This window comes from Nerophis lumbriciformis, linkage group LG29 (genome assembly GCF_033978685.3).
Source record: "Nerophis lumbriciformis linkage group LG29, RoL_Nlum_v2.1, whole genome shotgun sequence".
Lineage (NCBI taxonomy): Eukaryota > Metazoa > Chordata > Actinopteri > Syngnathiformes > Syngnathidae > Nerophis > Nerophis lumbriciformis.
Window position 1 is genome coordinate 33,464,790 of NC_084576.2, and position 27,606 is coordinate 33,492,395.

General features: G+C 41.8%; 1 protein-coding gene across 4 annotated transcripts; it reads left to right on the forward strand.

Annotated features, from left to right (window-relative positions):
- On the forward strand, positions 1-26,205 carry LOC133571931 (ELAV-like protein 1). 4 transcript variants are annotated; one of them, XM_061924470.2, is made up of 7 exons: positions 13-314; positions 6,241-6,300; positions 8,931-9,114; positions 20,476-20,579; positions 20,917-21,070; positions 21,140-21,365; positions 24,758-26,205. In XM_061924470.2, the coding sequence occupies exons 2-7, from the start codon at positions 6,265-6,267 to the stop codon at positions 25,065-25,067; spliced, it is 1,014 nt and encodes a 337-aa protein (XP_061780454.1). In that variant the 5' UTR covers positions 13-314; positions 6,241-6,264; the 3' UTR covers positions 25,068-26,205. The 4 variants fall into 4 exon arrangements, with proteins under 4 accessions (XP_061780453.1, XP_061780452.1, XP_061780454.1 ...); XM_061924468.2 differs by having other exon boundaries at positions 3-314; positions 20,917-21,365; XM_061924469.2 differs by lacking the exon at positions 6,241-6,300 and having other exon boundaries at positions 1-314; positions 20,917-21,365.
- The last annotated feature ends 1,401 nt before the right edge of the window (positions 26,206-27,606 follow it).

Sequence of the window (27,606 nt, forward strand, 5' to 3'; positions counted from 1 at the left end):
GCCTATACGGCCTATGCTACGGGCCGGCCCTGAATTGTACAGTCGGAGCGTTATTTGGTATCTAAATCGGCGTAACCGAAACTTAAAGTAAAAACATTTTTGAAGTGGATTTTGTTTCCGAGGAAGCTGCCAAATTCGACAGGACGGACACAGACTCCCCGGGGGGGCTCAGCGGGGGCCAGGGTGGGCGTGGCTGCCCGCGTGACGTCACCAAGCTCCTTGAGAGAACCGAGCGAGCTGCAAGAAATCGGACGCAGAAGCCGCGGAGGAGGCCAGCACGAATAAAACATTTAAAGAGATCCTTGGAAAAACTGGTAAGACGTAAAGTCATTTATTGTGGCGCGCCTACAACATTTATCAGTAGTTTATTTAAGTGTGTACGTGTGAACGTCACGGCTAATGCTAATGCTAACGGCGGGCTCCGAGGCCTGCTTGGGAGTTTAGGCCGCGGAAGTGCTTCTGTTCACCGCTTACTCAAATGCATACCCCCGGCCCTTAAAGCGAGTCAGCGACGAACCTCCAGTCGAGTTTGATGTTTTCAGCACCTTTGTGACGCAGTAAAGTCACTCACTTTGACGCCTCTTGGACCCGCAGCGGACGGTCCATTGCTGCTAGCATCGTGGCTAATGCTAATGCTAATGCTCGTAAGTTTTCTCCAATTGCAGCTCATTTTTGACCCCAAACACTCTTAAACGCTTCGTTAATATCTTTGAAATAGTACTGATCATTTTATATCGTCTTGTGACGAGCTAGCAGTGCTAACTGAACTGTTAGCACTGTTTATTTACATAACTGCTGCTAGTCCTGATATACATTAGTGGTCATAAGTGTACATACACTTGTAAAGAACGTCATGGCTGTCTTGACTTTACAATCATTTCTTGTTTGTGATGTAGTGATTGGAGCACATACTTGTTGGTCACAAAAAACATTCATGAAGTTTGCTTCTTTTATGAATTTATTATGGGTCTACTCAAAATGTGAGCAAATCTTCTATACTTTTAGTGTGGGGACAATACTGTCCACACCTGTCTCCATCTAAACACAGCAGTGCGCTCTAAGGCTGCAGCTAACGATTATTTTTCTATCGATTAATCTATAGATTATTTTTTCGAGTAATCGGTTAATCCATAGATTATTTTTTTCGATTAATCTATAGATTATTTTTCCTTTTTACCGATTATTTTTTTTAAATTTAAAATGAAGATGAAAAAATAAATGTAGGCCAGTTTTTTCAAAAGGCGTGGCTTTTATTTACAAAAAAAAAAAGAAAGTATGGCCACTCAGTCAACATTGACAACATGACAAAATATTCCGTAACAATGTAAACATTTATAACATTTAACAAAATTAAAAGTAGCTTATTTGCTTTTTAATGTGCAAATATAAAAGTAAACATCCAGTGCAAATCTTAATATTCTGCAATAGCATAAGCATTTCAAAAGTAAAAGTATTGCTTATTTTGCTTTAAAATGTGCAAAAATAAAGATAAACATCCAATACAAAAAAGTGCAAAACGAAAATAATCTGTAACAATGTAAACATTTCAACAAAAGTAAAAGTATTACTTATTTGCTAAAATGTGCAAAAATAAAGATAAACATCCAATACAAAAAAGTGCAAAACGAAAATAATCTAACAATGTAAACATTTCAACAAAAGTAAAAGTATTGCTTATTTGCTAAAATGTGCAAAAATAAAGATAAACATCCAATACAAAAAAGTGCAAAACGAAAATAATCTGTAACAATGTAAACATTTCAACAAAAGTAAAAGTATTGCTTATTTGCTAAAATGTGCAAAAATAAAGATAAACATCCAATACAAAAAAGTGCAAAACGAAAATAATCTGTAACAATGTAAACATTTCAACAAAAGTAAAAGTATTGCTTATTTGCTAAAATGTGCAAAAATAAAGATAAACATCCAATACAAAAAAGTGCAAAACGAAAATAATCTGTAACAATGTAAACATTTCAACAAAAGTAAAAGTATTGCTTATTTGCTAAAATGTGCAAAAATAAAGATAAACATCCAAGACAAAAAAGTGCAAACCGAAAATAATCTGTAACAATGTAAACATTTCAACAAAAGTAAAAGTATTGCTTGTTTTGCTTAATAACACAACAATGATAGTATGATTAAAGTGAAAGTTAATTGTTGGTTTGTACATAGTATATGTAACTGTTAATGTTGTAAAAGGTATTTGCACAACTAATTAACGTTAGCGTTTGTGACACGTCTTGTGCCGTGGGGTTCTTTCAGGACCGACAGACTGAACGCCAGACGGCTTTGCCAGGTTTACAATCTTTTAATTTTACACAAAGTCTTTTCTCTTCCAACTCTTTTCTCTTTCTTTCCTCGCTTTTCAGCTCCTCTTCCTCGCTCGCTCGCCGTCCTCTGTCTCTGTCTCTCCTCCTCCTCTCGCTCCACGTCAGCTTCACTCTGGCTCCTTCCAGTCTCTCTTCCCTTTCTCTCTGCTGCCGCGCACCTGGGCACGATTGCGGCGTCGCTCCCGGCGCGCCCCACCTCGCCGCTCGCTCGCCGGCCCCGCCTCTCCACAGCGTCAAAGAGGAGCGCGTCTTTGTAAACACTGAACAGGCACGCCAAACGCGCCTCTCAGAGCGAAACGGTGCTTTAGTTTATGAATTTACAACGCAGATACAAATGACACATTCATGTTTTTGTGTAATGATGACAACGTATACTCACGCGGACGATTGACTAGTTGATGGTGATGTCAAGAACGCTGTCGGTTTTCTTTTCAAATGTTCCTTCATAGCCGTTGTGCTGCTATGATAGGCCATTTCCGCTCCACACAGTGTGCATACAACAACATTATTAGGCCGTTTATTGAAATACTCCCACACTTTTGATGACTTTTGGCGTGCTTTTTTCCCCTCGCTCGCACCGTCTGCTTTGCGATCCGCCATGACAGTAGTGTGACGTAAATATGCGACGCGTCGACGCACCAAAATGGCGTCGACGTATTTACGTAACCGATGACGTCGACGCGTCGTTTCAGCCTTAGTGCGCTCTTAAACGCACGCTGGGAAGTGAGGGAAACTGACGTTAAAAAAACGCTTGGCCCCGTTTACACCGAGGGGAAATTTCCTGAGCAAAGTCTGTGTACCGTATTTTTCGGACTATAAGACGCAGTTTTTTTCATAGTTTGGCCGGGGGTGCGACTTATACTAAGGAACGACTTATGTGTGAAATTATTAACACATTAGCGTAAAATATCAAATAATGTTATTGATCTCATTCACGTAAGAGACTAGACGTATAAGATTTCATGGGATTTAGCGATTAGGAGTGACCCCCTAGGAGAAAAAAAAATAGACTGCCTGTAACTCCCACTAGGAAGGTCAGAGAGACATGAAACAAAAACCTCTATGTAGGTCTGACTTACACCTACCTTTCATAATTGTACATTCTCGGGCTAAAATCAACAGGAAGTTGGCAATTCCCCCTTCAAGACAAAAAAGTACTAAAAACAGACACTTTTGCCTCTTTGAGCTGTAATTTGACCCCCTTAACATGCTTCAAAACTCACCAAACTGAACGCACACATCAGGACTGCCAAAAAGTGTGATCTAATAAAAAAAAACCTAACCCCAAATCTCAAAATTGTGCTCTAGCGCAATTTTTTAATAAAACGCACAAAAAACTGCTCCTCGGATGAAAAAACTGACAAAACTGCCTGTAACTCCCACTGGGAAGGTCGGGGAGACATGAAACAAAAACCTCTATGTAGGTCTAACGTAGACCTACATTTCATAAATTGACAACCCCCAGCAAAAATCAACAGGAAGTTTGCTATTCCCCCTTCAAAACAAATTTTTTGTAAAAACCGGTCACTTTCCTTCAAAAACTATCTCCTCTGAGCGCGTTTGTCGTTTCGGCTTCAAACTAACACAGGAGAGAGATTAAACCCTTGTGTATAAAATAACAGAACATCTTTTTAATACCTGCTCCGGTTTTGATTTTATGACCCTTCAAAGACCCGCTGCGCTGATGCTGCTGCGCTGCTGTTTTTTTTAAGATGGCTGCTTAAAAGCAGGAAGCACCAACATGCCCACACAATGCAGACAAGGTAGGTACACTAGACAAAAGTCTTGGGACACTTCAGACTAAATGTAGACAAAAGTATTGGGACACTTAGGACTAGCACCTGCCAAATACGCGGGCCCGACCAATGCTGCTTGCAGCTTTAATTTTAAATTGCCTTTCAAATGTCTATTCTTGGTGTTGGCTTTTATCAAATACATTTCCCCCAAAAATGCGACTTATACTCCAGTGCGACTTATATATGTTTTTTCCCTTCTTTATTATGCATTTTCGGCTGGTGCAACTTATACTCCGGAGCGACTTATACTCCGAAAAATACGGTAGTTATTCTGCCAAACGACGTTGGTGCGCATGTGTCTGAATTTGTGTTGCCTAAAATGCATTAATAATGACGGTTTTTCGATAATTAAAAAATTAGGCGGTAATACTAACCGTCAGGAATTTTATCGCAAATTATCGTTTTACTGTTTACTGTTACATCCCTTGTCCATTAACAAGTAAAAAGTCAAGGGCGGTCATGGCATGTTGTTGCATGTTGGTCAATTTTTTAGGGCATTGGTCACAAAAAACATTCACAAAGTTTGGTTCTTTTATGAATTTATTATGTGTCTACTGAAAATGTGAGCAAATCTGCTGGGTCAAAAGTATACAAACATTTCTAGTTTAATCTGACATCACATGGACAAAGATAAGACCTTCTGGAGGAAAGTTCTGTGGACAGATGAAACAAAAATGGAGCTGTTTGGCCACAATACCTGACTAAGAGGAATTATTTGAAAGTGGAACGGTTGAAGTGGGTTGAAAAATGTGGAAGGAGTAGTAGTCAACAGAAAAAAGGATGAACATAGGGTTTGGAAAATTGGGAATTCTTGGAATTTTTTGAATTTGGAAAAATATGTGAATGTCCAGGATGAGTGGAATGTGTTGAAGGTGGAATAGTTTGAATGGGTTAAAAAATGGTGGAAATTTGAATAATGGCCAATTCGTTTTGATTGGGGAAATTGTCCCTAAAAACTGGGAATTGTAGGAAATCCGGGATTTTTTTGTTGTTGTAATTATTGAAGTAGAGCACACAATTCATGAACAGGCTGAATATTTTGAAATTAGAACGGTTTGTATCGGATGAAAAATGTGGAAGTTGTGGAACTTAGAAAAATGTCTCATTCATTTCAATGGGAATTTTATGGAAATTTGGGAATTCCGGGAAAAGGATTCTTTTCGAAAATGATAATTTAAAAAAATAATAAAGGTGAGGCCTTTAATCCCAGGAACACCACACCTACCGTCAAGCACAGTGGTGGTAGTATTATGCTCTGGGCCTGTTTTGCTGCCCATGGAACTGCTGCTTTAAATGGGACAATGAAAAAGGAGGATTAGCTCCAAATTGTTCAGGACAAGCTAAAATCATCAGCCCGGAGGTTGGGTCTTGGGTGCAGTTGGGTGTTCCAACAGGACAATTACGTCAAAAGTGGTAAAGGAATGGCTAAATCAGGCTAGAATGAAGGTTTTAGAATGGCCTTCCCAAAGTCCTGACTTAAAGGTGTGGACAATGCTGAAGAAACAAGTCCATGTCAGGAAAGCAACACATTTAGCTGAACTGCAGCAATTTAGTGGTCAAGTGGTCAAGCAGAAGCTTGTGGATGGCTACCAAAATCGCCTTATTGCAGGTCAACTTGCCAAGGGACATGTAAGCAAATATTAACATTGCTGTATGTATACTTTTGACCCTCACATTTTCAGTAGAGCCATAATAAATTTATAAAAGAAGCAAACTTCATGAATGTTTTTTGTGACCAACAAGTATGTGCTCCAATCACTACATCACAAAAAAATAAGAAATGATTGTAAAGTCAAGACAGCCATGACATGATGTTCTTTACAAGTGTACGTACACTTATGACCACCACTGTACATACCTGCACTACCAATTCTCCAAAGTGGTGTAAAGATGGACTCAGCACGGGCGAGTCAAGTTATCAGCATAGTTGCTGAATAATTGATCTTATTTTACTACAAGTGCTGCTGACATAATGTTGGACTCTTCCATACTAACATAAGTCTTGAATACTTCTTTGTGCTGGTTAGTGAGCCTGTATTAGTTGCATATGTATTATTACCTTGCATGCATCGTATAATATTGATGTATGATTTCATTCTATCCTTATTCAGCCTCTGGAGCAGTGAAGTGTCTTCATGGCAGTTCGTAGAGGACACATTCAGTTCTTGGATGTAAGTTGTTGCGGATCGATACAGTTCTTTTTAGGGTTGAAGTCTTTTGTGCATCACAGCATCAGTGCAAAAGTGACTGCTAACATACGTCTGTGCCAATAAATGGGAGCGTGTGACCCCTGAGTCAGTGCCCTGCGGCGGTTTGCTTTCTACCAGCAGAAGGTGCCAGCCTTATGGTTCTTCAATGGAGCTCTGTCCTGGTCTCCTCTCTTAAGCCTCACTGTGTGTCCGCCAACAGCAAAACTATTCACCCAAATCTGCCTACTTTGCAGGCGCCGTTTCGTCACAGAGTTTGCCAAAATATCGAATGACATTAGTAGCCGCAGTCTCCACTTTGCTACACTGCTATTTTTTCTCAAAGTTTACTGCCTAATTAAAGGCCTGAAAGTAAATAGAGTACAGGGCACGGGATTCTGCAAGGCATTGTGGGGCTCTGGTCGCCAGTTCTGCTTTTGGACTTTGAAAGAGGCAGCAACAAACTGGACAAAAATGGAATGTTCAAACTAGGGATGTCCCGATCCAGGTTTTTGCACTTCCGATCCGATACCGATATTGTTTTTGCATTTCCGATCCGATACTGACCGATACCGATACTGGCCTATCCGAGCATGTATTAAAGTTTAAAGTTATTTAGCCTACTTAGTTGTCAGAATCATGTTGAAAAGGGTTTTAGTACTCTTGATAACAACTAGCCAGCTGAATTAGGGGAGTTTGAATAATACACAATGGTTGGTAACAAGAAACTGACCTGTTTATTCAAGGATAAACACAAAATAGACAAAATTATACATGACAAACAGAAATAGCATCATTGAAACTAGGGCTGGGCGATATGGCCTTTTTTTAATATTGCGATATTTTAAGGCCATATTGCGATACACAATATATATCTCGATATTTTGCCTTAGCCTTGAATGAACACTTGATGCATATAATCACAGCAGTATGATGATTCTATGTGTTTTGATTGATTGATTGAGACTTTTATTAGTAGGTTGCACAGTGAAGTACATATTCCGTACAATTGACCACTAAATGGTAACACCCCAATAAGTTTTTCTACTTGTTTAAGTCGGGGTCCAATTGATTCACGATACAGATATATACTATCAGATATATACTATCATCATAATACAGTCATCACACAAGATAATCACATTGAATTATTTACATTATTTATAATCCAGGGTGTGGAGGGGGGGCGCCTGATGTAAGTGTCAAAAAGACAGCCAAAAGAGTTTGATATGAGAATAAATGGATTTTTTTTTATTTTTTTTTATTTTTTATTTTTTTCATGTATATATTCATTTCACACCATATTCATTGCACTTCTACATTTTTTATATTTTTATATATTTGCACATTGTTTTTCTAGCATGCACACATCGCACTGTATGGAATGGCCTCAATCTCGTTACCTTGCGTAATGACAATAAAGCTGATTCTGATTCTGATTCTGAAATCTAAAGTTAAAATATAGGGTAGAAATGCACCCATTTGCAGGAAATGTACCGTATTTTCCGCACCATAAGGCGCCCTGGGTTGTAAGCCGCGCCTTCAATGAACGGCATATTTCAAAACTTTGTCCACCTATAAGCCGCCCCGTGTTGTAAGCCGCATCTAACTGCGCTAAAGGAATGTCAAAAAAACAGTCAGATAGGTCAGTCAAACTTTAATAATATATTAAAACCAGCGTGATGTGGGCGCGCATGGAATCGTATATCAACATGGACGGAGCTGCGTGAAAAAAGCCACCCGGCCTCTTCGCGTAAACTTAAACTTACCTTAACCACTCGCTCATCTTTTCTTCATCCATCCCTTCGAGTTAGCTTTTATGATGACGCCGGCTGGAAAGGTCTCTTTTGGCAAGGTCTTCCTTTTGAATATCACCATGGGTGGAAGTTTCTGGCCATTAGCATGGTAAGCTAGAACCACAGTGAAGGATGACTTCTCATTCCCTGTGGTGCGAATATTCACCGTACATGCTCCCGTTGTATTCACAGTGCGGTTCACAGGAATATCAAAAGTCAGTGGAACCTCGTCCATGTTGATAATGTTCTCTGGCCGGATCTTTTTTTCAGCTATCTTGTTTTTACAATATGCACGGAAAGTAGCCAGCTTTTCTTGAAAGTCTTTAGGCAGTTGCTGTGAAATAGTAATCCGTGTGCGGATGGAGAGATTGCGTCTTTTCATGAACCGGATCCCTGTCGCTTAGTAGGAGCCATTTTGTGGTCTTTACAGATGTAAACACACAAAGGAAATGAAACGTACGGTAATATCCGCGCGCTTTTTCTTCTTCTACGCGGGTGGGTGGTTGCTTACAGTAGAAGAAGAAGCGCTTCCTGTTCTATGGGGGCGGGTGCTTACCTTGGCGGTTGCTTGCGTAGAAGAAGAAGCACTTCCTCTTCTACGGGGAAAAAAGATGGCGGCTGTTTACCGTAGTTGCGAGACCGAAACTTTATGAAAATTAATCTTAATATTAATCCATAAATAAAGCGCACCGGGTTAAAAGCCGCACTGTCAGCTTTTGAGTAAATTTGTGGTTTTTAGGTGCGGCTAATAGTGCGGAAAATACGGTAGTTCATGTTTACTCACCTCACTTTGCCTTTTTATATTTTGTTTCCGAGCAGCAGGAGGTATACGACATGTCCAACGGATACGAAGACCACATGGCGGGGGAGGACGCCAAGGACCCCCAGACCAACCTGATCGTCAACTACCTGCCCCAGAGCATGGCGCAGGAGGACCTGCGCAAACTCTTCAGCACCGTTGGCGAAGTGGAGTCAGCCAAGCTGATTCGAGACAAAGTCGCAGGTACGCAGCCGGCAAACTCAGGCTTTAGGTTGAAGTGTTAAAGTGAGAAACGCTGAATGTCCTTTTTAAGGGGAACTGCACTTTTTGGGGGGGAATTTTGCCTACTGTTCATTATCCTCATATATGACAAGCACATATGTGTTTTATGCATTGTAATTCGTAAATACAAATCAGCTAAGAAAAGAGTCAATTGGAGCCCCCTCTATTGCGCCCATAAAGCTCTCTAAAATACATACAAAAACCACTAAATGTCAAGACCTGAATATTTACCAAGTATTAGCAATATTCTTATTATAACCGATTAACTATTTTTAGCGGCGTCGTGATCACAGAGGGCTAGCCAGCTTATGCTGCTGCATTGACACACTGAGCTGCTGCATCGCCTCTGAGTTGGTAAAAGTTCAGTTTAGATTATAAATCATGCCTCTCACATACCTGCCAACTACTCCGGTTTTCCCGTAATTAGTACGGTTTTCATCAACCTATTCCGGGTTACGGTTGCAGTGATAAAAAATACGGTTTTTCATTAATTAAAAAAATATATTTAAAAAAAAAGTTTTATTCACGAAATCGCGTAACAACAATAACAATCGACACTGCTTCCCGTAACTTCCTATCGAGCCATTCCGAATGCCATGCGCGAGGCTATTTATAGCACCGCTGCCAAGCAGGAGGCACCAGTTGTATGGCGTCACATTAGTACCAAAAATCCGAGCGCATAAAAACTGTTATCGCGCGCTGATTCTCCACTTCGTGCGCGCGCGTGGTGCCTTTCTGCGCGCGCGCGACGCCTTTCTGCGCGCTCTCTGTGTACTCCTGGCATCTCTCCTCGCGCTGTCATGTTTCTTTTTGGCACTTTGGGGGCGGGTATGCTTAGACGGCCCCTCCTTTCTGATTGGTCAGGCGAAAAAACGCTGAAAAATGCTCAGAGCCAATCAGAAGTATAGCAGGGCGGGTCATCGTCAATATGTATCAAGATTTACGGAGGTAGAAGTGGATGAAAAAAATGTCGCGCGCTGATGAAGGTTATTTCATACCACATAAACACAATACAGGGTACCGTATTTTCCGTACTATAAGGCGCCCTGGGTTATAAGCCGCGCCTTCAATGAACGGCATATTTCAAAACTTTGTCCACCTATAAGCCGCCCCGTGTTATAAGCCGCATCTAACTGCGCTAAAGGAATGTCAGATAGGTCAGTCAAACTTTAATAATATATTAAAAACCAGCGTGATGTGGGCGCGCATGGAGTCGTATATCAACATGGACGAAGCTGCGTGAAAAAAGCCACCCGGCCTCTTCGCGTAAACTTACCTTAACCACTCGCTCATCTTTTCTTCATCCATCCATCCCTTCGAGTTAGCTTTTATGATGACGCCGGCTGGAAAGGTCTCTTTTGGCAAGGTCTTCCTTTTGAATATCACCATGGGTGGAAGTTTCTGGCCATTAGCATGGCAAGCTAGAACCACAGTGAAGGATGACTTCTCATTCCCTGTGGTGCGAATATTCACCGTACGTGCTCCCGTTGTATCCACAGTGCGGTTCACAGGAATATCAAAAGTCAGTGGAACCTCGTCCATGTTGATAATGTTCTCTGGCCGGATCTTTTTTTCAGCTATCTTGTTTTTACAATATGCACGGAAAGTAGCCAGCTTTTCTTGAAAGTCTTTAGGCAGTTGCTGTGAAATAGTAGTCCGTGTGCGGATGGAGAGATTGCGTCTTTTCATGAACCGGAAACCTGTCGCTTAGTAGGAGCCATTTTGTGGTCTTTACAGATGTAAACACACAAAGGAAATGAAACGTAATATCCGCGCGCTTCTTCTTCTTCTTCTACGCGGGCGGGTGGTTGCTTACAGTAGAAGAAGAAGCGCTTCCTCTTCTATGGGGGCGGGTGCTTACCTTGGCGGTTGCTTGCGTAGAAGAAGAAGCACTTCGTCTTCTACGGGGGAAAAAGATGGCGGCTGTTTACCGTAGTTGCGAGACCGAAACTTTATGAAAATGAATCTTAATATTAATCCATATATAAAGCGCACCGGGTTAAAAGCCGCACTGTCAGCTTTTGAGTAAATTTGTGTTTTTTAGGTGCGGCTAATAGTGCGGAAAATACGGTAATCACATCTTTCAGCCAGAACTGGTCCACCAGCAATAACATCCAACCATAACATTATTTTAAATTTTCACTTCTTCTTGAACATTTGTTTTCTAATTTATGGAATTTCTTTTGATTCAGCCATAAAATTAATGAAATAATCTTTGAATTTTGTTTTTAAAATGTTAAAAATAGCTTTTGATAATGTATTCTGAAACAGTCAGTTCTCTGATTATTTTAAACTAACACTGACCCTACACAACTATGTTGCACAATTAAGTCTTTTTTTTTTTTTTTAAAGCGAAAGAGGTAATTTCAACAGGTACAGCATCCTATGTCATATCTACATGTAATAAGATTTGTAACAAGGCAAACCGTTTGTAAATTGGTCGAAAATCGAGCAAGTTATGGTAATTTAAGTAGTACATGTACCATTGACATCAATGTAATGATTGAGGCTAGATGTCCGAGGTAAGATGGCTACAACGTTGCTACTCTGGAGAATGATTGGTCATATGAAAAATGCTCACAGCCAATCAGAAAGAAAGGGCCGTCTAAGCATACCCGCCCCCAAAGCGGGGAGAGATGCCAGGAGTACACAGAGAGCTGCGCACGAAGTTGAGAATCAGCGCGCGATAACAGTTTTTATGCGCTCGGATTTTTGGCACTAATGTGACGCCATACAGTTGCCATTGTTTCCAAACGAGCGAACGATCATGGAATCAGCCGGAGAAAAATCGCAAACGAGTCTTAAACCGAAATGAAAACTGCAGTCATTCCGTGAAGAATATTCAAAAGCCTATCCGGGAATAATTATCCGTTCCAAAAAGGGTGAAAACTAGGCGAATTGCACCTTGTGCAGACAAGATTTTTCGATCGGACACGGAGGAATTAGCGACGTAAAAGACCACGTTGGGACAAAAAAACACAAGTCTAATGCCGTTGCTAGCGATACAAGTGGAAAACTTTCAACGTTTTTCGTCACCCAAACAGATTCTTTGGATGTGATAAATGCCGAAGTTTTATTTACGGAGGCAATAATTGAGCATGGACTTCCAATCGCACTGGCTGATCACATGGGACAGTTATTTCGGAAAATGTTTCCCGACTCGGATCTCCTCCCCGGGTTGGGGAGGAGATCTTGCCCCAAGTGGAGGAGTTCAAGTACCTGGGAGTCTTGTTCACGAGTGAGGGAAGAGTGGATCGTGAGATCGACAGGCGGATCGGTGCGGCGTCTTCAGTAATGCGGACGCTGTATCGATCCGTTGTGGTGAAGAAGGAGCTGAGCCGGAAGGCAAAGCTCTCAATTTACCGGTCGATCTACGTTCCCATCCTCACCTATGGTCATGAGGTTTGGGTTATGACCAAAAGGACAAGATCACGGGTACAAGCGGCCGAAATGAGTTTCCTCCGCCGGGTGGCGGGGCTCTCCCTTAGAGATAGGGTGAGAAGCTCTGTCATCCGGGAGGAGCTCAAAGTAAAGCCGCTGCTCCTCCACATCAAGAGGAGCCAGATGAGGTGGTTCGGGCATCTGGTCAGGATGCCACCCGAACGCCTCCCTAGGGAGGTGTTTAGGGCACGTCCGACCGGTAGGAGGCCGCGGGGAAGACCCAGGACACGTTGGGAAGACTATGTCTCCCGGCTGGCCTGGGAACGCCTCGGGGTCCCACAGGAAAAGCTGGACGAAGTGGCTGGGGAGAGGGAAGTCTGGGCTTCCCTGCTTAGGCTGCTGCCCCCGCGACCCGACCTCGGATAAGCGGAAGAAGATGGATGGGATGGATGGAAGGATGTTTCACGACTCGAAAATCGCCAAAAAATATGGATGTGGTCGAACTAAAACATCAAACATTATTCAGTGTCTTGGAACAGAATCCTCAAAAAGTATTTTTTACAATTGAACAAGGCAGTAGATTATACAAGCTTGGACAGAAAGTTAATAATGACACCAATTTTTTTTTTAATGGAATTGTTTAGTACTGTTTTACCATTTGTTTACTGTAAAAAGTGTTTATACTGTTTATACTTTCAATTAACAAATTGGAGTCTTGTGAAAGGTTGACAGGATAACTGGCATTAACTGTCAAAATAATTTCAAACTATCAAAGTTATCTTACAGAATAAACATGTCAATCAACCCATATGATTTTTGCTGTAATATTTTTGTTTTGAAAAGTCACTGTGACTGATAGAAAAGTGATGGTTTTAGCAACATTTTAACCTGTCTGAATGCTAATAATCATTTTGCGTCGGGGTGAACCCCCCACCAGGACTTTGTCCTGTATATATATATATATATATATATATATATATATATATATATATATATATACACACTAGAGATGCGCGGATAGGCAATTATTTCATCCGCAACCGCATCAGAAAGTCGTCAACCATCCGCCATCCACCCGATGTAACATTTGATCAGAACCGCACCCGCCCGCCAGCCCCTGGACCCTGGCTACTAGGTTTTTATGATTTCAAAAGTTGGCAGGTATGCTCTCACCTGGGTAGTAGAAGCTTGTGGCCATAAACCGAGAAGTTAGTCATCTTTGACATTCAAGTTAGAGCTCGAGATGGCGAGAAAGACGCAAAAAAAACGCTCTTTTGCGGCAATGGCTGCTTTTTTAACCGTTCAGAGTATTGTGTTATGATTACTTCTTCATCCAGTCGGCATATCAGTCAGTAAGTGATTGTTTTATTATGTTTGTATACCTTGTTTAGCAATTACAAAAACAGTTACATGATGCTTAGTGTTGCACTAATGCTGAATTTGCTTAGCACACAGCTTTTAAAAAATTACATCCTCCTTTTATTTTGGATGAAAAATATAAGTTTCTGTATCCGTCCATTTTCTACCGCTTGTCCCTTTCGGGGTCACGGGGGGTGCTGGAGCCTATCTCAGCTGCATTCGGGCGGAAGGCGGGGTACACCCTGGACAAGTCGCCAACACAAATATACATTTGTCCCAAAGTAGTCTTTGTTGTCTTTCATGAAGTCTGCCATGATCAGTAGTGGTGTTGTTGTTGAAGGTAAAAGCGAACGTCCATATTGCGTCTGTAAAATGATTATGAAATGCTTAAAATGAGCAAAATACATAAATATTAAATGTTATATTTGTGCCTGTTACTACATTACATATATACCGTATTTTCCGCACCATAAGCCGCCCTGGGTTATAAGCCGCGCCTTCAATGAACGGCATATTTCAAAACTTTGTCCACCTATAAGCCGCCCCGTGTTGTAAGCCGCATCTAACTGCGCTAAAGGAATGTCAAAACCGCATCTAACTGCGCTAAAGGAATGTCAAAAAAACAGTCAGATAGGTCAGTCAAACTTTAATAATATATTAAAACCAGCGTGATGTGGGCGCGCATGGAGTCGTATATCAACATGGACGGAGCTGCGTGAAAAAAGCCACCCGGCCTCTTCGCGTAAACTTCCCTTAACCACTCGCTCACCTTTTCTTCATCCATCCATCCCTTCGAGTTAGCTTTTATGATGACGCCGGCTGGAAAGGTCTCTTTTGGCAAGGTCTTCCTTTTGAATATCACCATGGGTGGAAGTTTCTGGCCATTAGCATGGCAAGCTAGAACCACAGTGAAGGATGACTTCTCATTCCCTGTGGTGCGAATATTCACCGTACGTGCTCCCGTTGTATCCACAGTGCGGTTCACAGGAATATCAAAAGTCAGTGGAACCTCGTCCATGTTGATAATGTTCTCTGGCCGGATCTTTTTTTCAGCTATCTTGTTTTTACAATATGCACGGAAAGTAGCCAGCTTTTCTTGAAAGTCTTTAGGCAGTTGCTGTGAAATAGTAGTCCGTGTGCGGATGGAGAGATTGCGTCTTTTCATGAACCGGAAACCTGTCGCTTAGTAGGAGCCATTTTGTGGTCTTTACAGATGTAAACACACAAAGGAAATGAAACGTAATATCCGCGCGCTTCTTCTTCTTCTACGCGGGCGGGTGGTTGCTTACAGTAGAAGAAGAAGCGCTTCCTGTTCTATGGGGGCGGGTGCTTACCTTGGCGGTTGCTTGCGTAGAAGAAGAAGCGCTTCCTGTTCTACGGGGAAAAAAGATGGCGGCTGTTTACCGTAGTTGCGAGACCTAAACTTTATGAAAATGAATCTTAATATTAATCCATATATAAAGCGCACCGGGTTATAAGCCGCACTGTCAGCTTTTGAGTAAATTTGTGGTTTTTAGGTGCGGCTAATAGTGCGGAACATACGGTACTTACAGCGTGTGTATAACACGTCGACGGAGGTTTTTTAAAGTGCTTTAGGGGCAGAATATTTACTTATTACCTACTCAGTGGCCTAGTGGTTAGAGTGTCTGCCCTGAGATGGGTAGGTTGTGAGTTCAAACCCCGGCCGAGTCCTACCAAAGACTATAAAAATGGGAGCCATTACCTCCCTACTTGGCATCAAGGCTTGGAATTGGGGGTTAAATCACCAAAAATGATTCCCGGGAACGGAATCACTGCTCACTGCTCCCCTCACTGCTCCCCTCACCTGAACAAGGGGATGGGTCAAATGCAGAGGACAAATTTCACCACACCTAGTGTGTGTGTGACAATTATTGGTGCTTTAACTTCAACTTAGGACTATAGCGACTCCCTTTAGCTCCATTGTTAGCTGACATTTGCTTACATTTATTGACTAGTTACCGGCATGTGATTTTTCCGTCTATAGTCGGAAATACGTCTTTTTACCTCCTGTAAAAATAAAAAGTTTCCGTTTTTCTTATTTTTTTCCGACCTACAATGTGTTAAAATCTTGATCCGTCTCTTTGCCATACCTGCCAACAACTACGGTTTTCCCGTCATGAGTACAGTTTCTGATAATCCAGTGATTAAAAAAAAACGTTTTTCCATTAAAAATTATCAACTTAAAAATCGAAGCTACATAGCGAAGCAACTCCACGGGCAAGGGACAAAATATAAAGGAAAATCAATGATGATTTGCTTGGTTTATGTATAAGAAAATCCACGATTGGTTGGTTGGTTGGTTTTACTATGATGAGTCACGATTGGTTAAGATTAGGGCAAAACATTAGGGACAGACCAATCAGAGACAAGCCAGGGCGGGTCATGGAACCAGATCACGACAGACATCCCGAATGACGACGAAAGAGTCTGAGAAGACAACAGAGAATATTCAAGCCGGGGATTTATATATTAAAAAAACTAGTGGAAGATGGCAGAGGATTCTCTTCCTTAGATTTTTCTTTTCGCGATGTAGACCACGTCCAGGAAACCCACAATGCGTCTACTTGGCCACATTTGGACAAATATATGCGTCTGGATAAAACAATGCTCAACACATTTATTTTAGTTGTGTACCATGTAATACCAAATCAAAACTGCTCTCGACATGGAAGAGGTGGAATACACATTTAAGTGGCAGACATGTGATGACTTTTGCTACAGTATAGCCTGTCTAAATGCTAACTTTCATTTTCATTGGTGTTTTACAACAAGACAGTGCCTGACAATTTGTTCATTAGGGCCCGCATGGCCCATTGCAAAAGGACTCCCGAAGGGAGTCCTTATGCAATGGGACATAAGGACCTATTGTTTTTCTAAGGTTTTATTATTAGGGCCCGCATGGCCCATTGTATAAGGACTCCCAAAGGGAGTCCTTATGCAATGGGACATAAGGACCTATTGAATTTGTAAGGTTTTATTATTATTATTATACCGGCCGCCTCTTTGAGGTACAATTTGACCCACTTAACATGCTTCAAAACTCACCATATTTGACGCACACATCAGGGCTAGCGAAAATTGCCTTTTGATAAAAAAAACAATCCCCAAAAATAAAAATTGCGCTCTAGCGCCCCCTAGAAAGAAAAAAACTAGACTGCCTGTAACTCCCACTAGGAAGGTCGGAGAGACATGAAACAAAAACCTCTACGTAGGTCTGACTTAGACCTAGTTTTCATAATTGTATATCCTCGGGCAAAAATCCACAGGAAGTTGGCAATTCCCCCTTCAAGACAAAAAAGTACTAAAAACAGTCACTTTTGCCTCTTTGAGCTGTAATTTGACCCCCTTAACATGCTTCAAAACTCACCAAACTGAACACACACATCAGGACTGGCTAAAATTGCGATCTAATGAAAAAACCTAACCCCAAATCTAAAAATTGTGCTCTACCGCAATTTTTTAATAAAACGCAGAAAAAACTGCTCCTCGGAAGAAAAAAATTACAAAACTGCCTGTAACTCCCACTGGGAAAGACGGAGAGACATGAAACAAAAACCTCTATGTAGGTCTCACTTAGACCTACATTTCATAAATTGACAACCCCCAGCAAAAATCAACAGGAAGTTTGCTATTCCCCCTTCAAAACAAAATTTTTGTAAAAAACGGTCACCTTTCTTCAAAATCTATCTCCTCTGAGCGCGTTTGTCGTTTCGGCTTCAAACTAACACAGGAGAGAGATTAAACCCTTGTGTATAAAATAACAGAACAGCGTTTTAATACCTGCTCCGGTTTTGATTTTATGACCCTTCAAAGACCCGCTGCGCTGCTGTTTTTTTAAGATGGCTGCTTAAAAGCAGGAAGCACCAACGTGCCCACACAATGCAGACAAGGTAGGTACACTAGACAAAAGTCTTGGGACACTTCGGACTAAAAGTAGACAAAAGTATTGGGACACTTATAACTACCACTTGGCAAAAGTATTGGGACACTTAGGCCGAAAACTGGACAAAAGTGTTGGGACACTTGGGACTACAACTTGACAAAAGTATTGGGACACTTAGGACTACAACTTGCCAAAAGTATTGGGACACTTGGGACTAAAACTGGACAAAAGTATTGGGACACTTAGGACTAGCACCTGCCAAATACGCGGGCCCGACCAATGCTGCTTGCAGCTTTAATTATTTCTACTGTTTATATTTTGACATTGAATAGTTGAATCATTTTGAAACAAACATGACTGCAAGATATTTATTTCATGCTTTAAATCACAAATGGCTATTCAGATAAAGGAAGTTAGCTAATAGAATAAACATTGTTTGTACTCTTTATGATTTTTGTATTTGGAGCAGTTAGAACTGGAGAGGGAGTCAAAGAGACAGAAATTTGGCTATAAAATCCAAGGCAGAATCCACTTAAGCAGAAACAAAAAGGAAAATGCGAGCTGCTCAGAAATTTACCAAGAAGGCTCATTTCAGAGCCATCGAAGCAAAAATGCCAAAGTAATGTGTAAATAATGTCAATAACTAGATGAACCATCTGTGGCTGTGAAGTGAACACTAGTAAGGTTGTAAATACTGTATAGAGTAGGCTAACCCATGTGGTTCCTGTGGATGTGAACACAAGTTGTAATTACTGTAGTGACTAAATAACATAGCATACCTGCCAACTTTTGAAATCAGAAAAACCTAGTAGCCAGGGTCCAGGGGCCGCAGGCCCCGGTAGGTCCAGGACAAAGTCCTGGTGGGGGGTTCAGGCTTCGCCCCCCGACGCAAAATGATTATTAGCATTCAGACAGGTTAAAATGTTGCTAAAACCATCACTTTTCTATCAGTCACAGTGACTTTTCAAAACAAAAATATTACAGCAAAAATCATATGGGTTGATTGACATGTTTATTCTGTACGCCAACTTCAATAGTTTGAAATTATTTTGACAGTTAATGCCAGTTATCCTGTCAACCTTTCACAAGACTTCAATTTGTTAATTGAAAGTATAAACACTTTTTACAGTAAACAAATGGTAAAACAGTACTAAACAATTCCATTAAAAAAAAAATTGGTGTCATTATTAACTTTCTGTCCAAGCTTGTATAATCTACTGCCTTGTTCAATTGTAAAAAATATTCTGTGCCTAAAATTCACATTTCTATCACAATTATCATACTGTAAACATGGTAAGCTAACTTCATTAAAATTAATAGTCCTGTCAATAGCATGGAATTACAATTCAAATGTAGTTTTTTTGTAAGCCTTTCAAAAGAATTCAAAATATGAAAAATTCATGAAAATTAATTGAAGCCATCAGACACTTGAAAAGTGGCACATCACATCTCTAATGTAATCATTTGAACTTTTCAACAGAAATAGCACTGCAAAAATATTAAGGACATACTTCTGTATTTTGGTAGTTATGCTGTCAACATTTAACAAGATTTCTTCAACTTGGACTTGAAAGCATAAATAGTATAAACACTTTTAACAGTATAACAGTACTAAACAATTCCAATAGATAACATTGGTGTCATTACCTTTTTGTGGCTAAAATCCGAAAAACGTTGAAAGTTTTCCACTTGTATCGCTAGCAACGGCATTAGACTTGTGTTTTTTTTGTCCCAACGTGGTCTTTTACATCGCTAATTCCTCCGTGTCCGATCGAAAAATCTTGTCTGCACAAGGTGCAATTCGCGTAGTTTTCACCCTTTTTGGAACGGATAATTATTCCCGGATAGGCTTTTGAATATTCTTCACGGAATGACTGCAGTTTTCTTTTCGGTTTAAGACTCGTTTGCGATTTTTCTCCGGCTGATTGCATTATCGTTCGCTCGTTTGGAAACAATGGCAACAGGTGCCTCGTGCTTGGCAGCGGTGCTATAAATAGCCTCGCGCATTTAAAAAAATTTTTTTTTTTTAATTAATGAAAACCGTATTTTTTATCACTGCAACCGTAACCCGGAATAGGTTGATGAAAACCGTACTAATTACGGGAAAACCGGAGTAGTTGGCAGGTATGACATAGTGACTGAAACAGACATAGTGATTCATTTGGATGAATGGGGTATGTATTTATGTCAACTTTTGATCATTTTTCAATGCTTTAAACACTAAAACATCTTTAAATGGTGCTTCTTTTGCTAATGTTTGCATGTTCAATTGCTGAAAAACCAGGAGCTTCGGCCCCCAGACCTCCGGCTTATCTTCAGTCTTTTTCATGAAGTTCAAATCACATGCCTGTAGTTAGAATGCAGGGAAAAAAGAAAAACATGTTCTTGTCTTTCATATGAATTGTAAAAAATGCAGTTCTCCTTTAATGGGTCAGCTTCTCTTATTTCCTCTATTTTGGGAAAAAGTCCAAGATATTTCAACACCCGAGCATAATTCCCTTAACAGCATACTCTTGTCAACATTTTGTTTGTTTCTGACTAGCATGCAATGTCAACAATTGACTTTGTTTGTTCTTACATACTTTTTGTTTCTTTGCAGATTTATTTGTTTTGGGTGGGGTGGGTATTTACACGTTTTTTTGTTTTATTTTATTGTTTTCCTTTTTTTTTTTCTCTAGGCCACAGTTTAGGGTACGGATTTGTTAACTATGTTAACCCTAGTGATGCAGGCAGAGCTATCGAATCACTGAACGGACTAAGGCTACAGTCCAAAACTATCAAGGTAACGTGCACTAAGGTGTTCTACAATTGTCAACAAGATGCCAACGATTTTGTCATGTCATGCAAACACACGCTTCTGCGATGGGCGCTAACTCGCTAGCTCGCTGGCACGTGTCAGACAGCCGCAGAAAGCTGCACACTGGTTTGCTTTAGTTCCATTGTTTGATGCGTTGTGCCTGTAATGTTTGTTTTTAATACACCTCACAGCTACACTTTAGTTCAATTTGTTTGGACAATTTCTCTATGGCGGGTTTGAACACAAGAATGATCAAGTAGAAAACGTCTTTGATAGATTCCAGTGCTCGGTTTCATTGTGCCGTCACTGCTTCCTGTTGCAGGTGTCGTACGCACGGCCCAGCTCTGATACCATCAAGGATGCCAACCTGTATATCAGCGGCCTGCCCATGTCCATGACCCAAAAGGACGTGGAGAAAATGTTTACATGTTTTGGCCGCATCATTAATTCCCGCGTGCTCGTCGACCAGAACTCAGGTACGACGATGACGGGTGATTCCCGCGAGGACTTGGCGACGAGCTCATTGCATCCTCTTTGCGTTCCAGGCATGTCCCGCGGGGTGGCGTTCATCCGCTTTGATAAGCGGTCCGAGGCCGAGGAGGCGGTCAAGACCCTGAATGGTCAAAAGCCGCACGGGGTCTCTGATCCTATCGCGGTTAGGTTTGCTGGCAACCCCAATCAGGTGAAGAACAGCCAGATCGTCTCCCAGCTCTACCACAACCAGTCCAGACGCTTCGCCGGGCCCATGCACCACCAGGCTCAGCGCTTCAGGTCTGTTCTTTCAGCGCACCATACTCCAAGGAAATGTCTATTATGTTCTATGCACTCACTAGCCATAGAGCTAGCCCAGCTGGAGTCTACCTCAAGGTAGGGCTGGGCAATATGGCCTTTTTTTAATATCTCGATATTTTTAGGCCATATCACGATACACAATATATATCTCGATATTTTGCCTTAGCCTTGAATGAAAACTTCCATCCATCCATCTTCTTCCGCTTATCCGAGGTCGGGTCGCGGGGGCAGCAGCTTAAGCAGGGAAGCCCAGACTTCCCTCTCCCCAGCCACTTGGTCCAGCTCCTCCGGGGGGATCCCGAGGCGTTCCCAGGCCAGCCGGGAGAGATAGTCTTCCCAGCGTGTCCTGGGTCTTCCCCGTGGCCTCCTACCGGTCGGACGTGCCCTAAACACCTCCCTAGGAAGACGTTCGGGTGGCATCCTGACCAGATGCCCGAACCACCTCATCTGGCTCCTCTCCATGTGGAGGAGCAGCGGCTTTACTTTGAGCTCCTCCCGGATGGCAGAGCTTCTCACCCTATCTCTAAGGGAGAGCCCCGCCACTCGGCGGAGGAAACTCATTTCGGCCGCTTGTACCCGTGATCTTGTCCTTTCGGTCATGACCCAAAGCTCATGACCATAGGTGAGGATGGGAACGTAGATCGACCGGTAAATCGAGAGCTTTGCCTTCCGGCTCAGCTCCTTCTTCACCACAACGGATCGATACAGCGTCCGCATTACTGAAGACGCCGCACCGATCCGCCTGTCGATCTCACGATCCACTCTTCCCCCACCCGTGAACAAGACTCCGAGGTACTTGAACTCCTCCACTTGGGGCAAGATCTCCTCCCCAACCCGGAGATGGCACTCCACCCTTTTCCGGGAGAGAACCATGGACTCTGACTTGGAGGTGCTGATTCCCATCCCAGTCGCTTCACACTCGGCTGCGAACCGATCCAGTGAGAGCTGAAGATCTTGGCCGGAGGAAGCCATCAGGACCACATCATCTGCAAATAGCAGAGACCTAATCCTGCAGCCACCAAACCGAATCCCCTCAACGCCTTGACTGCGCCTAGAAATTCTGTCCATAAAGGTTATGAACAGAATGGGTGACAAAGGGCAGCCTTGGCGGAGTCCAACCCTCACTGGAAACGTGTCCGACTTACTGCCGGCAATGCGGACCAAGCTCTGACACTGATCATACAGGGAGCAGACTGCCACAATCAGACAGTCCGATACCCCATACTCTCTGAGCACTCCCCACAGGACTTCCCGAGGGACACGGTCGAATGCCTTCTCCAAGTCCACAATGCACATGTAGACTGGTTGGGCAAACTCCCATGCACCCTCAAGGACCCTGCCGAGAGTATAGAGCTGGTCCACAGTTCCACGACCAGGACGAAAACCACACTGTTCCTCCTGAATCCGAGGTTCGACTATCCGGCGTAGCCTCCTCTCCAGTACACCTGAATAGACCTTACCGGGAAGGCTGAGGAGTGTGATGAATGAAAACTTGATGCATATAATCTAGGGGTGTAACGGTACACAAAATATTCGGTTCGGTACGTACCTCGGTTTAGAGGTCACAGTTCGGTTCATTTTCGGTACAGTAAGAAAACAACAAAATATAAATTTTTTGGTTATTTATTTACCAAATGTGTAAACAATGGCATAACATACCGTATTTTCCGCACCATAAGGCGCCCTGGGTTAAAAGCCGCACCTTCAATGAACGGCATATTTCAAAACTTTGTCCACCTATAAGCCGCCCGGTGTTGTAAGCCGCATCTAACTGCGCTAAAGGAATGTCAAAAAAACAGTCAGATAGGTCAGTCAAACTTTAATAATATATTAAAAACCAGCGTTCTAACAACTCTGTTCACTCCCAAAATGTACGCAAATGTGCAATCACAAACATACGTATATCAACATGGACAGAGCTGCGTGAAAAAAGCCACCCGGCCTCTTCGCGTAAACTTAAACTTACCTTAACCACTCGCTCATCTTTTCTTCATCCATCCCTTCGAGTTAGCTTTTATGATGACGCCGGCTGGAAAGGTCTCTTTTGGCAAGGTCTTCCTTTTGAATATCACCATGGGTGGAAGTTTCTGGCCATTAGCATGGCAAGCTAGAACCACAGTGAAGGATGACTTCTCATTCCCTGTGGTGCGAATATTCACCGTACGTGCTCCCGTTGTATCCACAGTGCGTTTCACAGGAATATCAGTTGCTGTGAAATAGTAATCCGTGTGCGGATGGAGAGATTGCGTCTTTTCATGAACCGGATCCCTGACGCTTAGTAGGAGCCATTTTGTGGTCTTTACAGATGTAAACACACAAAGGAAATGAAACGTACGGTGATATCCGCGCGCTTTTTCTTCTTCTACGCGGGCGGGTGGTTGCTTACAGTAGAAGAAGAAGCGCTTCCTGTTCTATGGGGGCGGGTGCTTACCTTGGCGGTTGCTTGCGTAGAAGAAGAAGCGCTTCCTGTTCTACCGGGAAAAAAGATGGCGGCTGTTTACCGAAGTTGCGAGACCGAAACTTTATGAAAATGAATCTTAATATTTATCCATATATAAAGCGCACCAGGTTATAAGGCGCACTGTCAGCTTTTGAGAAAATTTGTGGTTTTTAGGTGCGCCTTATAGTGCGGAAAATACGGTAAATAAGATAAGGCTCAGAATGGTTTCTTAACAAAACCTTTCTACATATAAAGTGCTTTTTTGATTGATTGATTGATTGATTGATTGAGACTTTTATTAGTAGATTGCACAGTACAGTACATATTCCGTACAATTGACCACTAAATGGTAACACCCCAATAAGTTTTTCAACTTGTTTAAGTCGGGGTCCACGTTAATCAATATTAAACTGCCTCAAGTTGTTGCTCAGATTAAATAAAATGACAAAACTTTTCTTCTACATATAAAACGTGCAACATTAAACAGTTTCAAGTCAACTCAGCCTCAGATTAACTTTTCTTCCCCCCCCCAGCCTTTAACCCTGGTGACTTTCACTCAATCTTCATGTTTTTTGCCAGAAAAATCAGTTTATCCACGTTGTCTGCAGAAAGAAGAAGTGGGTCAAAATCTAGTTTTTAATGCAATATGGTATTAAATATGCTGCTATAAAAACATTTGTTATTGCTTTAGCCCTGCCTGACTCGCCAAGGAGAGGCTGCTTGAATGCGGTGTTTGCATGACGCTCGTCTTTTTCTCCGTTGAAAGTATATTACCTGAGGGGGCGTGGCTACAGGATGGAGGTTCCAAATGGGAAACAAAAAATTCTGTGGTACATTACATGAACATTTCAACATTGGTTGACATCAATCCTTAATGTCTAATGCTGCCTAAGAATTTGTGTCTCACTCCATGCTGGCTGTCCTCCCGTAGGTTCTCCCCGATGAGCGTGGACCACATGGGCGGCGTCCCCGGGAACCCCGCGTCCGGCTGGTGCATCTTCATCTACAACCTGAACCAGGACGCCGACGAGAGCGTCCTCTGGCAGATGTTTGGGCCCTTCGGCGCCGTCACCAACGTCAAGGTGATCCGCGACTTCAACACCAACAAGTGCAAAGGCTTCGGCTTCGTCACCATGACTAACTACGAGGAGGCCGCCATGGCCATCGCCAGCCTCAACGGCTACCGGCTGGGAGACAAGACGCTGCAAGTGTCCTTTAAGACCAGCAAGGGCCACAAGTAACAGCCGGGGAAGTCCGGTCGGTGTTTCCACACGGTTAATGATGTTCATTCAGTCTTCTGCACCTTGTCTAAAAAGTGTCTCGGAACTATTCATGTTGTTTGTTCTCGGTTTTCACATTTGAAACATGGCGGCAAAAATCCCAACACAGGAAAAGTCACCTCTGGCGACGAGTGAGCGCCCAGGAGGCAGACTTCCTGTCAAATGGTGTCCACGTTTCTTTGATTAACGCCCTCACGTGGAGCCAAGGTTAGCTGTGAGCAGAAAAGCAGTAAGTACACAGTAGGGAGACGTAAAAGCCTTCAATTGTCATCCAGCACTTTGTCTTTCTGTCCTTTCCTGCAAGTGAACTTTGATGATGGTTATATTTGTGCTCAAGTCAGTGTGATGGACCAAAAGCAGTTCAAATTGGACGGTTTAGTTTTTTGTCAAGCGGTACTAAGATTTCCATCAGACTCAATGCATCTTTACTTGTTTTGACTTCTTTTACTTAGTTGTTTTTAGTGCTCATCTTAAGTTTGGAGTGAAATGAACAGCCTTGTTACTAATTTTTACTTTTTAAGTGCTTTCCCTTTTTCTTTCACTTGTTCCCTCTCCACTTCCACCATTAAATGTACTTTTGTTTTGCCAAACGTTTGCTTTGGTTTGTTTCTTTTCACAGCAGTTTTAAGTTTTCTATGGCCCAAATGGATTAGTTAAAAAAATATACCCTGTATACAAAAGATTTAAGATAATATATGAATAAATTAAAGAGGCTGGGTTCTGGTAGAGATTTGAACCTCCAGCATGTGCAATTTCTTTTTGTGTTGTCAACGAGCTGTAATTTCCCGACACCTTGAACTAACTTTATTTTTGCCCCTCAGAGTCTTAAAATGTGTGCAACATGCCAATATGTGCTGCCTTTCTCAAGGCAGCTAACAACTCTACTAATGTATGTTCATCTTGATTTGTTTTTCTACTGACAGCTGCCAAAAGATGCTGCTTTGGGCCTTAAATTAACGAGAGAAGGCGCTGTGTGGTTCCTTTGCAAAGGTACGCAAACTATCTGTTCATGTACGCGGCCGCCAATACTGAAGTGTGTTGTGTAAAAATGTCGGATCATTTCAATAAAACAATGGTGGCTTTTATTTCAAAGAATCAACTTGTGTGCTTCAAGGGGAGGAAATTATTTTATCCGTCAGAGCATAGTGTTTTGTTTTGAACGAAGATTTTCACCTAAAGTTTGCACATACTTGCCAACCCTCCCGAATTTTCCGAGAGACTCCCGAAATTCAGCGCCTCTCCCGAAAACCTCCCGGGACAAATATCCTCCCGAAAATCTCCCGATTTTCAGCCAGAGCTGGAAGCCAGGCCCCCTCCAGCTCCATGCGGACCTGAGTGAGGACAGCCTTTTTTCATGACGGGAGGACAACAGGGTGACAAGAACTAAATCATCCAGACTAGAGATAAATTGTATTATTATGTTTATTTTACCTAAAAATAAATTTATTAATTTAAAAAAAAAACTAAATTTTTACTATATTTTTGCTAATAACATCAAAATTAATTGTATTTTTATTTGTATTTTTTTGTGACTCCTTATTACATCCAGCCATAGAATTATACATTAAAATAAACATATTTGAAATAATTGATTTTAAATTATAATAATTAATTTAAAATGACCATATTTAATTATTAAAATAATTGCTTGTTTATCAACAACTTTAGCATTTTATTCATTACATTTTGAAACTCTCAGAAGCCAAGCAATGTTATATTCCTTAATATTTATTTATGCAAGTTTGAAGTATCTAAACACAGTTTTGTTTGCATATTTTCAGGATATATATATATATATATATACAGGTAAAAGCCAGTAAATTAGAATATTTTGAAAAACTTGATTTATTTCAGTAATTGCATTCAAAAGGTGTAACTTGTACATTATATTTATTCATTGCACACAGACTGATGCATTCAAATGTTTATTTCATTTAATTTTGATGATTTGAAGTGGCAACAAATGAAAATCCAAAATTCCGTGTGTCACAAAATTAGAATATTACTTAAGGCTAATACAAAAAAGGGATTTTTAGAAATGTTGGCCAACTGAAAAGTATGAAAATGAAAAATATGAGCATGTACAATACTCAATACTTGGTTGGAGCTCCTTTTGCCTCAATTACTGCGTTAATGCGGCGTGGCATGGAGTCGATGGGTTTCTGGCACTGCTCAGGTGTTATGAGAGCCCAGGTTGCTCTGATAGTGGCCTTCAACTCTTCTGCGTTTTTGGGTCTGGCATTCTGCATCTTCCTTTTCACAATACCCCACAGATTTTCTATGGGGCTAAGGTCAGGGGAGTTGGCGGGCCAATTTAGAACAGAAATACCATGGTCCGTAAACCAGGCATGGGTAGATTTTGCGCTGTGTGCAGGCGCCAAGTCCTGTTGGAACTTGAAATCTCCATCTCCATAGAGCAGGTCAGCAGCAGGAAGCATGAAGTGCTCTAAAACTTGCTGGTAGACGGCTGCGTTGACCCTGGATCTCAGGAAACAGAGTG